Here is a 15,701-nt window from a genome sequence, read left to right as displayed (position 1 = left end):
TCTCCACCCATATCAGTTCGCAAGATCTTTAATGTTTTACCTAATTGGTTTTGAGCCAAAGCATGAAAATCCTGAAACTTTTCAAACGTTTCAGATTTCTTTTGCATTAGGTAAAGAAAACTGTATCTAGACAAGTCGTCAATGAAAGTGACGAAATACTCATAACCACCTCGGACTTTTACATTCAGAGGTCCGCAAACATCTGAATGCACTAACCCTAGGGGTTGTTTGGCACGCTCTCCCTTTGTAGAGAAAGAACGTTTGGTCATTTTTCCTTCTAGGCAAGACTCGCATATTGGCAGTTCTCCTAAGACGACATTTTCAATGGACCGTCTTTGGTTAGCCTACTGAGTCTATCAAAGCCTATATGACCTAAACGTAAATGCCATAGATAAGTTTGATCATCATTATCAATCTCTTTTCTCTTAAGGCTTCTAGGTTTAGCTACATTGAGAAGTTCAGTATTTAGTGAGATTTGAGTATCAGGTCTTAAAACATAAAGCCCTTGTTCCATGTTAGCAACACATATATGAAATCCATTACGAGAAATTGAACAATTTGAACTCGAAAAATTCAATATATAAAATTGTGTTTGTAAACATGAAACACTTATCAAGTTTCTACTAAAATTGGGAATATATAAAACATTCTCTAAAAGTAAAAACTTCTTTGTATGAAACTTGATTCGGGCTGTTCCTCTTGCTTTAACTGATACCAACTCGCCATTTCCAACTTTAAGCTTTAACTCATCTGGGTGAAGATTCTCCTAAGTTTCAAGCAGCTGCAATGAAGAACATACATGGTTAGTAGATCCAGAATCAACAATCCACGTGGATTTGTCATTCTCTAAAACACATGATTCAAAGACAAAAGCATCACCTTCGTTTGAATTGTCTAGAAGCCTGGGACATTGTTCTTCTTTATGTCCCTTTCCATTACAATTCGCACATAGAACATGATGTCTGATAATTGTACTTGAAGAAGCAGCTTTGTTAGAGCCCTCATACTTAATCTTCTTCCTCTGATTAAAGTTTGCAATACCAGGAGGTCCCATTGCAATCAGATTCCGCTCATGGGCCCTCAACTTAGTCTCGAGTTTGTCCATGTCGGAGGAGTGAGGATTGTTAAATAAGTAATATAGAACAAAACTATCATACTCCTGAGGAAGACTATTAAGTATGAGTCGTACCCATTGTTCCTTTGATAAATAAATTCCTAGTAGATTTGCCTTTTGGAATTTCAGATTCATCAACAATAGGTGCGAGATAATGCAATTACCAGGATGCATTTTCACACTATTGAGTTCTTTTGCAAAGATACTAACTAGGAGTGGATCGAGATGAGGGATTCATATTGGCACTACAACATATCAATAAACAGAAGTAAGGTTTTGGTTCTATAAATTCATACACAAGTTCAGAAAATAACAAATAATCACATATGTTATAAAAATACTAAATCTAACATAGTTTATTTTCCAAGGTTTCCAACGAACTGATACAGTGTCCCGTTTAGGCGAGAGTCAAAGCATCATCCATTGAATAGAGTTGTCGATTCATCTAAAATGTCAAACATTCTATCAACCTTTTATTCGATCAAGATTGGAATTCAGCTTTGTCCCGTTTAGGCGAGAGTCAAGGCAATTCTATCTTATGAGCTTCTACCATTGTTTCATACTCCTGTAAGTCTTATATAGTCGCCACCATTAGGGTGGTCATAAACTATATAAAAAACTTATAAGAATACTTATCTTTCGAGATTAAACGGTGCTAACTTGCTAATGAACGTTCCTCCATTAGGGAGGATTACTCACTAAAACAATAGCTATGTAAAACCAACAATGGAGATCGAATTTCTCTTGATTAAAGCTCATTATTTAAAAATATGTATTTTGTTTAATCATTTATATTCCATATCTCAATAATGAAATATTAAAAATTAAAGTAGAAACTTTAATTAAATTTCAAAAATGAAATAATTTTGAAAAATATCTTATTTAAGTTGTTTAGAAAAATCTAAATATCCAACTTAAATATTCTTCAATCAATGACTTAATTAAATATTACCAATTAAGTAGTAACCACTTAATTTAGAAGATATTCCATTTTAAGTTCCCATATTTAAGAAATATCAACTTAAAAAATATCCAAAGAATCTTAATAACCAATTCTTAAAATTCCTCAACTTAATTTATAATAGGAAATTCAAAATATATTCAAATCTAAGTTGATTTGTTAGATATAACTAAATCTCAACTTAAATAGGAATATTTAATGAAATTATAAAATTAAGATTCAGAAAGAATTTACATGGTTATAATTCTATATTTAATTAAACACAAGAAAAATACATATAGTTTTTCTATAATATTATTCTTCAAACTATGTTTTTCTTAAATTAATTTCAAGGAAGAATGAAATTAATTATGTTGCTAATCAATTTTATTAGGTCAAAGTAATATAATTAACCTAGCACAGTTATCCAAATCAGGCAAATGGGCCTTCACAATTGGGGTTGTTCATGTGAGGGGGGACTGGGTCTAGTATGTCGTACCCACTTCTAAAGCTCCCAACTCTCACACAAGGCCCAAAAGAGAGGAATTTAACCTTAAAATGAACAACTGTTATTAATTGAATAGGCTCACTACTAAATGAGCCTAAATAAAATCTATCAGGTTATTAGCAACAACAACCTATATGTATCTATAACAGAAATTAAACATATAGGCTCACACAAGCACACACATTTGGATGGATCCTATCATGTTACTAGGTCATACACAGATGAAAGAAGATTGTAAAAATTACCTGTTACAAATTATTTACTTGATCTATCATCAATTGAACCATTGGTTAAGATCAGATCATTGGATCTGTCAACAAGTTAACCATGGCAATTTAGATCAAGCAATAATAGGTTTTAGAAAACTTACAAACAATCTAAAACACATACTCCTGCAACAAGTTAGATTTGGATAGTTGGATGTAGGATTTATTTAATTTTTTAAATATATATTTCGAAAAAAAATTCGATTTTAAAAAAAATATTTAAAAAATTAAACCTACCATTTTGAAAAATTAGGTTTTAAGTAACCTAAATATCATTTCAAAATAAATTGCTAACTTTCCTTTTAAATTTCATGTTATTTAATAAATTAAATAATAAAATAGAAAATGGTAAATACATACCATTTTCTTATTTTACAATTTAATTTAAGTAAGAATAACAAAATTTAAAAGTTAACAAAAATACTTTATTTCCTCTTGTAAAATATCATGATTATTTTGATCTTATTCTAATTAAGGTCAAGTTACCAAAAAAGATTAATATTTTGACCTTAAAAAAAATAAAATAATCAATTTTTAAAGGAAATAAGAAAAAAGGTAAGCAAAACTTGATTTTTCCCATTTTCAAAAATCAAATTACACTAATATCTAAAATTAATTTTGAAAAATCAAATTAATTTATTTGTGATAATTAGATTTGAAATTTAAAAAATAAAAATCAATATACAAAACTACACAAAAAATTGGAAGTTAATTCCATGAAATAGCATGAAAAATCAAAAAAATTGAAAAATTGGATGAACAGTACGGATGGCATGCCAGGAATGCCCATTTGCGCGCGCCCAAGGGATGCATGCCGAGGATTCACGGCGCAGGAAGGCTGCTTGCAGCCATTCCGCGAGCGTGATAGGGTGTTCATCATCCCGATTTTTCTAATTTTCAAAAATTCATAACTAATTCAAATTAAATCGAAATCGAGTTCTGTAAAAAAATAAATTGCTTAGAATTTTCCAAACTATCCAATAAAAATAATTCAGAGACAGGAAAGTAACTATTTTTCCCAGAATTCACAAACAACAATCAAACATCAATATGACACACAAAGCAACATGATACCATCCAAAACACAAACAAATCGTTTTAAGTCCAAATTTCTTGCAAGCAAATCAATTACCATGGCTCTGGTGCCAGTTGTTGGAAGTTATTTTACCAGAATCTTAGATCTACTCCCAAGTATGTTGATTTAACAACCTAAATATGAACTTCTAAAACGATAGAAAATTAAACACATAAAAGTATCAGAAATCTTACATTGGGTGCAACGGAATATATGTCTCCTCCCACTCAGATCTCTAACCCTTGACTCCTTTCTGTCGCAGAGTATAATCAAGATCTGAGCCCGACAGTCCTTCTTTGTTGTTTCTGAATTCTACACAGCCTTCCTTACTATGATTGAGGTATTACTTGATGTGTGTGGGCACTACTCTATCACTCATAGATTTCGAAACAGAGAAGGTAGAGAGAGAGAGAGAGGGTGGCGGCTCAGAGAGTTTTGAGTGAGAAAATTCTGTCAGAATAATGTGTGTTCAAAACTGAAGCCTTTACCTTCTATTTATAGAAGACCACCTAGGGCTATGGTTGAATTAATTGACATTTAAAAATTGAAAAATCAATATGAAAAGGGAAGAATAGTGGCCGGCCTAGGCATTGTGGAAACAAGGCTTGCCACTTTTCCAACTTTCTTTTTCCTACATTGATAGTTTCTTGTTTTGTCAAAAACTGCCAATTCCTTTTGTTCAACCACATAAATGTCAAATCTAATTATTTAATAATTAAAATTAATTATAAAATAATATATTGTCATTTATTTATTAATAATAAAACTAATTAAAGTTTCCTAATTAATAAATATGACCTTCAAAATCTCTATTTACTGTTTTGCCCTTAATAAGTGATAAATTCTCAAATAGACACAGTCTAACTTGAGAATTATAATTGATTAATTAAAATCAATTAAATGAGTCTTACAAGTAATATTATCTCAACTAGTGGGGGGACCATGAGTCTATATATCCGAGCTTCCAATAAGCAGATATAGAATTTACTACTTAAATTCACTGACTTATTAATTCTTCGTTGAATCCACGCATAGAACTTAGAATTGCACTCTCAGTATATAGAATGCTCTATATGTTCCACCATATAGACACATCATTAGTTATCCATTGTTATAATCCTAATGTGATCAATGATCCTCTATATGGATGATTTACACTGTAAAGGGACTTAATTACCGTAACACCCTACAATGTATTTTATCCTTAAAACACTTAACCCTGTATAAATGATATTTCAGCTAAGTGAAATGAGTACTCTACCATTTATCTCGTTTGGTTAAGCTCGAACGAAATCACCCTTTGCTTACTATTCGCCAGATAGAAGCTATAGATTCCATATTTATGTTAGCGCTCCCACTCAATCGCACTACCGTGTTCCCAAAATGTACGTATCACCCTGACCCAAAGGTAGGCTTAACTAACAAATCAAAGAACACGAATAACACTCTTGAGATTGAACCTAACCATATCAGGATTTCGATCATGTGATCTAGGATCAACTTAGTGATATTGAATCGAATAGATATTACGGTAAGTTTTATAAATCTATTTCAAAGTTCAATATCGGTCCATTCCAATGCATACTCCATGCATCCAACCTGAGCTTTACTTTAACCAATGTTCTGGAAAGAACATAGCATTTCTCCAAATGCAAGTAAACTCTGTTGTAGATTGTCATATCAGTGAAACCCAGTGTTCTGATAAATCTAGGAATCATTTATTCACATAGTCATGTTTACTTTCCACTGTGTTGACAACACAATAAACATGATCAAGTATGTGAAAGGGGTTTGGATGAATTTATAAATCAAACAGACAAACAATTGATTAAGTGAACCAAAACATACACAAATGAATGAAAAATAGGTCTGTTACTTTATTGATATTGAATAATCTGGATTACATTGAAATAGAGTTTTATTTAGGGCATAAAGCCCAACATTTTGCCCCTTATGTGGTCTGGAGGAGGAATCGACAAAGCATCTGTTCCTTACTTGTAACTTAGATGTCCACTTTTGGAGATCTTTCCCGTGGGGCATCTATCCTGTTCCCAATTCAAGTATCCGAGTTTGGATTGGGTCAAATTCATTTGGGGGCTCAGCTCTAAGGGCATAAATGTTGAGGAAGTCTTTATCTATGCTTCGGTTGTGGTGGATATTATTTGGTGGGTTAGGAACGATAAGGTCCACAATAAGTGTGTGCCTAATGTGACTAAATGTATTGACACTATCCTATGTTCCTTTGTAGATTTGAAACTCGCTCTTTTACCTGTTGTGACCCCTATTTCAAGGGATGGCTGGAGCCCTCCTCCCTAGGATTGACTCAAGCTAAATTGTGATGTTAGAGTTGGTTTGGACAGTTCGTGCGCTGCGGTGGTCGCTAGGGACCACTTGAGCAAGGTGGTCTGGGTGTTTACGGCTAGATTAGATTTCGCGAATGCGCTGTGTGGTGAGGCGACAACTTTTTGTTTTGCCCTAGAGTCTGCAAAGCTCAAAGGCCAGAGATTCATCATCATGGAGAGTGACTCGAGAGTGGTGATAAACTCTCTCAACTACGTGGAGTCGTGTTGAAAGATTGATAATTGCTTTTTTTCTTGCTTGGATCTCTCTAGATGTTTTGATGGTTGTATTTTTACTTGTATTCCCAGAACCAGTAATTTTGTTGCTTATAATGTGGCTAAATGGGTTTTTTCTCACAATCGATTTGGTTGTTTGCTTGTTGATTTTTTGCATTTGACTTATTTTGTAATGACCGCGAGATCTAATTAGTTAATTAATGCACGTTTCTTTCAAAAAAAAGAAAAAAAACAACAACAGTTAAGTATTTTTGTAATTTTTTTTTTTAAATTTTTGATTTTTATGTATATTTTTCTTTTCTTTTTTAGAGAGAAAGAATCTTACGAATGAACTTTGCGACGTGGAGGTGGTCAATTGGCTTGATGATGGACACAATGCAAGAAAGGAAACTGTAAAAGGCAGCAGTGCTTCACGTGCTTGTCACGTGATAGAGATATAGATCCGGCGCGTTTCGCTGTGAAACTTCTCTACTTCTCTCTTCTCTTGCATTTTCACTCTCTTACACGGCCCACAGTAGATTCAACCGACCCAAACTTATACGCCTTCGCCGGAGTCCCCGCCGGACCTAGATCTCTTTGCCGGCCAGATTTCGGACTTATCCTCCTCTGAGAAAACGGTACGTTCACATCCAGATCGCTAGTTTCCTCTCTTTCTCTCTCACTATAAAGCTTGGGGCTTATGTTTGTATTTAATATGCTTATTTGGGATTGCTCTCACATATAGTCGATGAGTGATTTGGATTCAAAGATCCATGGGAGCTTTCTAGGAATTTGGTGAATTAGAGTCTTGATTGTTCGGTTTATCAATGTTTGAAGTGACAATGTTTGTGATTTGAGATTGAAATTTAGTGATGTATGAGTTATTGAAGTCTTTTAGGGCGTAAGACGGATTCATTTGAAGTAGATTTCGTTATCTTTTCAGTACAGGCGATAGGCCAATCAAAAGAAATGATTTTTTTTTGATGGCTTAGGTTTGAGCCTCTTTGATTGGTTTTTATTTATTCCAGGCTTTCTGAATTTTTTTGGTTCCCTCTTTGAAGAAAATCGATGCAAGTTATGGGTTGGATTGCTTTTGTTTTTCTTTCTTGGCTCGTAGGGAATGTACATTTTTATTTTTTAAAAGGAAAGTATTGAATTGAATGGCTCAATGGAATTAGAGGATAAATAATCTGGTGGTATTTTTACCATGGTCGGCTGTATATATGAAACTAGGTATAATTGTAGAATTTAGAACCTGCTCGCAAATGTATGATTTCTGTTTTGCTTTTAAAAGTGAAGTGGATGATGGATTTCTCTCGAACAACATTTTGAATACTTCTCAACCTTTACGTTTCACCCAAAAAAAATATGTTGCCAAACTTGCCAAAGCAAATCCTTGTGAGTTTTATTTTTTTCATATCAAAATATAGATGTTGACTGAAAAATTGAAGATGCCTGACTACTTTTCTCTTGTTCATACCGTCTGTTGGTGTTAGTATCTTGATTCTTAGATGTGTTGCAATTGATTTTGAAAGAAAATAATGTTAGCTTCTCCTGATTCAAATATGCTTCTTTCTTTTTATGCGTGCATTTGTTTAATTTCAGAGATGTATAACAATGTTCCCACCCAGCCTGGTGTGTCAAGACCACCGGAAATCTCTCAGCCTAATCCCTTTGGGAATTCATTTTATGGGGCTGGTTCAGGGCTTATCCGAGGTGGTTTAGGTGCATATGGGGAGAAAATTTTAGGGTCAAGTTCTGAGTACGTGCAAAGCAATGTAAGTATTGAATTGAAATTGTTATTTGAGTTCTAGTGTGGTTTATGGTTAAAGTATTGAAGAAGAAAAAATGTGAATACTTGCAAGCTGAATGCTGATACGAGTTTATGACTGAATATACCTGCAATTTTTCCTTCTCCCTTTTTTTAATATCTGAAACATATAATTGTTAAAATTTTAACTCAAATGTATATTTCATGTACCAAAGAAAGAATAAAAGACCGAATACTTTTGTTGTCAATTATTTTTTTGGAAAAGAGAAAGAGGCCACTTGTCTTAGACTGGTCTCTCCCCTTTATAAATATGAAAACCCTCACTTATGGCAGAGGAAAACCGTGGTTACAAAAAAATAATTTTCGTTTACTACTAACCTGAAGTAAACCACAAAGCGAAACACAGAAACAAAGAAAAATTAAATCCATGGATAGAACCCAGCCCGAGTTTCTTACGCAAGAGACTTCCACTCAATTATGAAGTGTGCTTTAGTTTTATGTATAAATTTAGCTTCAAAATTCTTTTCCAATTTTTATATCAGAGGCATTCAGTTTGTTTTTGGTGTCAAAATCAAAATATAAAATAGTTTTCTAAATGGTAATTTATTTTTAGTTGGTAATCAGAAAGTCTATTGTTATCTGATTTCATTACTTAATTAACGGAAGTTATATATGTGTTAATAGTAAAATAATTTCATTTCATTTAGGAAGGAATTCTGTAGGAAAGAATGATGACAACGCATAGGAGTCTAGTGCTTAAGTTGGTACTCTGATTTGCAGCCATATGTGCATAATTACTTGGTTACATGTGTGTAATACACACACATATAGATACTTATGATATCGTTGTTATCTTCCTAATCATTTAAAGGGAAATAAATTTTTTTTATAAAAGATCATGATTGTTCAAGCTATCACAGTAGAGTGTTTTCTTATGGTACCTTAGACATCATGCTCATTTATAACTTGTTGAAGTTGTAATTATAACAGATTAGCAGGTATTTCTCTGATCCTCAATACTACTTCCAAGTGAATGACCAATATGTGAGGAACAAATTGAAGGTTGTTCTATTCCCATTCCTGCACAGGGTAAGTACTAATTTCTCTCTTCTTTTTGTACATTCTGCCTTTATCATGATAGTCATCCTTTGTTTTTTTTTTCTTTGCATTCTTTCTGCCTTTTTTTTTTCACTTATTGTTTTTCTCTAGGGTCATTGGACAAGAATAACCGAGCCAGTTGGAGGCAGACTTTCCTATAAACCACCAATTTATGACATAAATGCACCAGATTTGTACATTCCTTTCATGGCGTTTGGTACCTATGTGGTTCTTGCTGGCTTCTCATTGGGTTTGCATGGAAAGTAAGTACTATGAAGAACTTATTGGTTGTCGAATGAATTTAGTATGGTTGTTTCTTAACCCTTGCTGGTACAACCACATATGTGTGCATAAATGATCAAACTTATAGTTTGCTCTCTAATCACCTCTGTTAGTGCCTTTTTTTTTCTTCTTTTTAATACGCGGATGCCAAGACAACAATTACAATAGTAGATTTTTTGAAGTCCAATAAAGAAGGCGATGGAGGGGATAGAATTTTATTAAGCTTAATAAAGCAGCTTCTTACCAGGGAAATTATTTCATGTTCATTAAAGAGTGACTGACTTGGTAGTGTAATCAGTGAAATCTAAGACAACGATTAATGGACATTGAAGTCATGCTTGTGTTGGCTTTTAAAGTTGATAGCTATAGTCTTAAATGATCTAGTGGGCAGAAACTTGTTGTCATTTCAAAATATGTATAGTTTCATTATATGCATGTTTATTTGGTCTCAAGCCGTTGATACTTAATTGTCTTGCGAGCGCACTCCTCATTTCATTGAAACCATCATGCTTTGATATTATCTCTTTCCCTCATACTGACTTGCATGGTTTTCTCAAACCACTTCTTTGTTGCTGTCAGGTTTAGTCCAGAAGCTCTAAATTGGTTGTTCGTAAAGGGGTTGCTTGGCTGGTTTCTACAAGTGGCGCTGCTTAAAATAACGCTGCTCTCACTGGGGAGCGGTGAGGCACCCTTGCTAGACATTGTGGCATATGGAGGGTACTGCTTCACTGGGTTGTGCTTGGCAGTCATAGGGCGAATTCTGTGGAGTTACTCGTATTACTTTTTGATGCCTTGGACCTGCTTATGCATGGGGATTTTCTTGGTGAAAACCATGAAGAGAGTCCTGTTTGCAGAGGTGAGGAGTTATGATTCGAGCAGGCACCATTATCTTTTGTTGTTTATAGCTTTGGCTCAATTCCCACTGTTTACATGGCTTGGCAATATAAGTGTTAATTGGCTTATATAAGCCATCTTGGTCCATTTTGTAGTTTGAAAAGGGAAAATTCTGTGTTCATAATAGTTTTTTTAACTGTTGTAAGCAATTTTCTTCCTATTCATGGCGACTGGCAATATTTATGGTCGTAGATTTAACAATTATGAGAAATTTCTTTTTGAGTGTATTATTGTTTTTGTTATTTATTTATTTGTCCCTGTAGTGATAGTATCATTATAACAGGAAACAGTCCTGATTTTGGTATCCAAGTTGGAAAGTGTTTGGAAATAGGATACTAAGTGATAATGATGGTGGCATGGTGCTATCGTCAATATTGTTGGATTGGATGTTGGTTGCTGCAGGTTGAAGCTTAGTTGATTTTCAGGAGCTTTATGGTGGCGATTATAGTGATTATTATTGTGCGTGAGTAGATCTAAAAATAACATGACTATCTCAGCTACGGTAATGATTATTAAGATTACTATGTTTGTTGTGAGGTTTTTCATTTTTTATGTCTTGGAATCTTATTAAAATCTAGTTACCCTAGGGGGAGGGACTCCTTAAGAAATGGTACCATTGAACTATTACTCTCCGTTATAATACTATGGAATTAAATTTTAGTAATGGGATAAATGCTACGATTTTATCAAAAAATTAGTAAACAATTCGTGTTTCGCGGTGGGTATTTATTTATTTTTTAAATTACTATATGAAATAGAATATGTCTTTTATTTATTTAATAAAAATTAGGGGAATTTTTCAAATACTGTTTTTTTAATTTTTTTTTTTTTTTTTTTTTTTTTTTTCAAATTTACGATTTGAGTTTCTAAAGTAATTGCAGCCCTAGTTGCAATAGGGGTTTCTATACGATACCTTCTTCAGTAGCATTCCCTCTAATATATTTTATATGATATGATTTAATTAATATCTTTGGCAATGTGATAATGAGAAATTGTTTATTTTAAAATTTAAAAATATATAATTTAGAATATCAATTATCAATTATTATTTTTTTTTATAACAAAAAATATTAAAACTTAAGTTACATAATCAAAAATTAAAATTTCAATTTTATATTAAAAAAATTATCTAAGTGAGCAAATAGATAAATAGGGTTGAAAAAGAATAAAAAAAAAGAGAAAATAGACACACATATTAAAACAATAGTTACATATTAAAAAAAGAGATAGATAAATAGGTTTGGAGTTCTGGTCTTATCTTGTTAATAAAATCACTCTTTTCTCATAATATATAAACTCATGCGCATCACAATCATTCAAAAATTTTGTAATCACTGTATTTTGTTCGATATATATAATTAAAATTATAAATTATTCAACTCTTCTTTATTGCATTGTCATAAACTATGTGCATATATCATAAAATCATAGAATTGGATATCATTAAAATTATAAACTTTATACATATAAAACAAATATATAGAATATGATATAGAATCTATAGATATCGATGATTAGTATATATATTTTAAATATTTAATAAATTAATAATTAGTTAGAATTATAGATATTTTAGTATTTTTGTTATATTATTATTTATCAAGTTTGAATATTTTTATTTTCATCATTCATATATATTTTCATTTTAGTTTGTTTTGAGTTGGTCAATTAATAACTATATAAAATAAGTTTTTGTTGTTTTAAAAAATAAATACGAATGATTTTTATTGTTTTATAGGTACATAAATATTATTTTTTGAATTATATAATCCATCAATATTTATAAACTTAATAAAAAATTTAAGAAAAATAAGAGAATTAAAAGAGAGAGTAAACAAAGTTATTTTGTGTGATTTTAGAGTGTATGTTACCCATCAAATTAAAATGAGAGCGAAGTTATAAAATCAAACTAGAATTTTCAATATATAAATAAAAAATAAAGTGGTGGTCTTGCTGCTTGCTGCGGTTGTCTACTATATTTGGCTAAATAGAAACAAATGTACACATGATAATAACTCTTATACAATTAGTCATATAGTTAAAGAGATTAAAAGGATTGTAAAGTGTTAGAGATTTTATTACAATGGAAGAAAATCAAGATATTACAACTCTATTGTAATACAATACAAGGACCAACAAAGAGATTAAATATTATATATAAGAAAGGTAGAAGAAGATAAGAACACATGTAATATAATATATGTATATATATAACAAGAGAATAATATATATGTATATATATAAACACTCACTCACAACCTTGAGTGTAGATTAGTAGGGATCACCATGACTTGAACAAGGTATTACACCTTTGTCCAAAAACTTATTTCCCCCTATCTCTAAGCACTAAGGGAACTCTCATGGAAATAGCTTTGGGAATTATCAAGCCTTAGGGTTTTCTAGCAAAGTGCTTTCTTGATAGAAAACTTGACATCTCTTACTCCCAAATGAGCACCATAGACCTCCTTTATGTAGTGTTTAGGATATCACCATTTGAAATTCAAAATTCATAAGTCATAACCTCCATGGATGTTATGGATTCAATAAAGAGATGTAACTCATGCACACAATAACTCCTATACCATTAAGAATTTCAAATAAAGATGTGTAACACCTTTTACACTCTTAATGTTGGTAATGATGGTGGAGGTTACTCATAGTAACAAGTAACTCCCAAATGTTACAAAAAGATGACAACTAATATACATTGTCATATGTTACATATTATTAGTTTATTACACATATTTAATCTATATATTATATTATTATAAATAATATAACAATCCCCCACTAGATTAAATATTATCTCTTTAGTAACAAACTTGTAACTTTTGTAATATTTATTTAATCAATCAAAAATATTATATCAAAATATAACATTCCCCTACTTTGATTGACTAAATACACACTTTTAAGAAGTCTTGCTTAGGTGCATTAGATAAAATGTCTTTCGACTTGAATTTTATTTTAGTGTAATTACCACAAAGTTTGATGAAATTTTAGTTGCCGTAGCATTGAACCATTATTCCTTTAATACAAACCGGTGATAACACACACACCCTCGCTAATGCTCACTTGAGACCGCATGTCTCGCTCTTGCACCGTTAATGGCCATGTGCAAAATTCTAATTCATAGACTCTCTAGAGAATACTCCCAATTCTCATAAGAGGCGGCACCACCTCTAGTCCATATAGGTGGAGTTTTAGTGTCTCACCACTTTTTAGACACTTCTTAAGCCTAAATGAGTTTTCTTAAGCTTAAGCTCCATTAAAAAACCTTTCGGTTTTAACCCTCAATTTTCACCACATGTACTCATCTATAGATGAGACAATTGAGTACCATATTCACTCTATTGACTTGTTAGTACCTATTGAACTTAAGACTAGATGTTTACTAGTGTTAAGATAGGTTACCATCAATGAGCAAAACACTAAGGGAGTTTAGGTCCCATCCCTCGAAAATTCATGCTTTAATCTTGTACGGAGATTAAGCGATTTGTTATAACCTCTCACTATTGATTCCATGTGAATCATGCATGCCAAAATATAGTGTTCACTTTGTGACCACTTTTCTCCTTAAGTACTTAAGCTTTGAAAATTCAATCATAAAAGATTAATTTTCACACAACTCAAATTCTCAATAATTTTGATACCAAACATATCAAAAATACACCAATTTAGACACCAAACATGTCTAAATTTTCATATTTTATTTTTAGACACCAAGTATGTCTAAACTTTCTCATATTAGAGTATACACCCCCACACTTTCACATTTCATTATCAAGACAATATCTTGATTTTAAAATATAGAAGACCACTTTGTCTCTATAACTCTTTTAATTAATTTCCTTCTTAAAATTATTTTCACTTAACTTTGACACCAAAATATGTCAAAATTTTACATACACACATAGCCAAATTTGATTTAGAATTTGAATTCAAAATCAAATAAATTAATCAATAATGTCTCAACACATTTTGATTAAATTTGTGGCTCACTCCCACATTTTTACCATAAAGTGTATATAAAATATCACTTTTGTGTATTTTCCTCTTCAAATGACTCTTTAAGGCCACTTTAAAAATACCATTTGACATTTTTAGTTTTCTCAACAAAACTAAAATATCAAACTCACATTACTACTCATAAAATAATGTGATTATTTTTACTCATAATTTTAAGGTTATCTCCTTATTGAGATTAGCCTAAAATTATACCAAAGTTAACAAAATTCTCATCAATTTTGTTCACAACTTTGATCATTTAAGATTCAAAATTGCTTCTCCAATTTTGTTATCTTTTCTCTATTTTTGAGTCCATATTGATTCATTTACTTTTGAGTCCAAAATTGCTCTTCCAATTTATGGCTCATTTCACAAGTTTGGATTCACTTTTAATCCATTTGTTCTCGCTTATGACAATGCAAGTCCAATAAAAGTGTAACTCTCATAGTCCACTTTTTCTTATCTCAAATATGAGATGCTTACCTCTTATAACCCAATAAAAGATGTAACTTCTCAAAAGCCATCTTTTATTATCTCATAAAGTGAGATGTTCACTACCAAATTGAAAAAGAATTTAAAATATTCTTTATTCACAAAATAGATGATAATAATTTCCACATCAATAGCAATAAACAATATTATATTATTACTATCAACATTATTATCATACTATATAACTCATACATTAATATAATATGTATGTTACTAATTAACATCTTATATGTAACATACACATGAGATCAATATTAAATTCACAATATATATGTTACATATCTCATATATATATATAACATATATACTATAATATACATATATATATCATATACACATAATATATACATTAATTACATAACTATATATGTTACATACCTCACACATATATAACATATATATACACATTAATATACATGATATATATTATATACACATATATAACATATATTATGTATGCATGTCTCATATAAATACATAAAAATAATTATTTCTACATATTTAATCTCACTAGTATATATTATATCACATGCTCTACATATATATACTATATATTACTCATATATACATGTTATATATAATATAAAATATACTAAATCACACAATATTCATGACCACCATGCTCACCCATGAATGGTTTTCACACAAAATCTCTTATCCTTGTATTATCAAAATCTTTATTTATCTCCTCTTCCATT

General features: G+C 31.3%; 1 protein-coding gene across 1 annotated transcript; it reads left to right on the top strand.

Annotated features, from left to right (window-relative positions):
- The first annotated feature begins 6,818 nt into the window (after positions 1–6,818).
- Positions 6,819–10,733, top strand: LOC115723088 (uncharacterized). Its single transcript, XM_030652504.2, has 5 exons — positions 6,819–7,096; positions 8,064–8,236; positions 9,220–9,318; positions 9,439–9,590; positions 10,189–10,733. The coding sequence occupies exons 2-5, from the start codon at positions 8,066–8,068 to the stop codon at positions 10,574–10,576; spliced, it is 810 nt and encodes a 269-aa protein (XP_030508364.1). The 5' UTR covers positions 6,819–7,096; positions 8,064–8,065; the 3' UTR covers positions 10,577–10,733.
- The last annotated feature ends 4,968 nt before the right edge of the window (positions 10,734–15,701 follow it).

Source organism: Cannabis sativa, chromosome 9 (genome assembly GCF_029168945.1).
Source record: "Cannabis sativa cultivar Pink pepper isolate KNU-18-1 chromosome 9, ASM2916894v1, whole genome shotgun sequence".
NCBI lineage: Eukaryota > Viridiplantae > Streptophyta > Magnoliopsida > Rosales > Cannabaceae > Cannabis > Cannabis sativa.
This window is presented reverse-complemented; position numbering and strand designations above follow the sequence as displayed.

Bases quoted from the DNA above. Each gene is read 5' to 3' on its own strand.
- LOC115723088 (XM_030652504.2), top strand. From the start codon at position 8,066: ATGTATAACAATGTTCCCACCCAGCCTGGTGTGTCAAGACCACCGGAA. The intron at 9,319-9,438 runs GTAAGTACTAAT...GTTTTTCTCTAG, and splicing joins TATTCCCATTCCTGCACAGG to GGTCATTGGACAAGAATAAC. The intron at 9,591-10,188 runs GTAAGTACTATG...TGTTGCTGTCAG, and splicing joins TCATTGGGTTTGCATGGAAA to GTTTAGTCCAGAAGCTCTAA.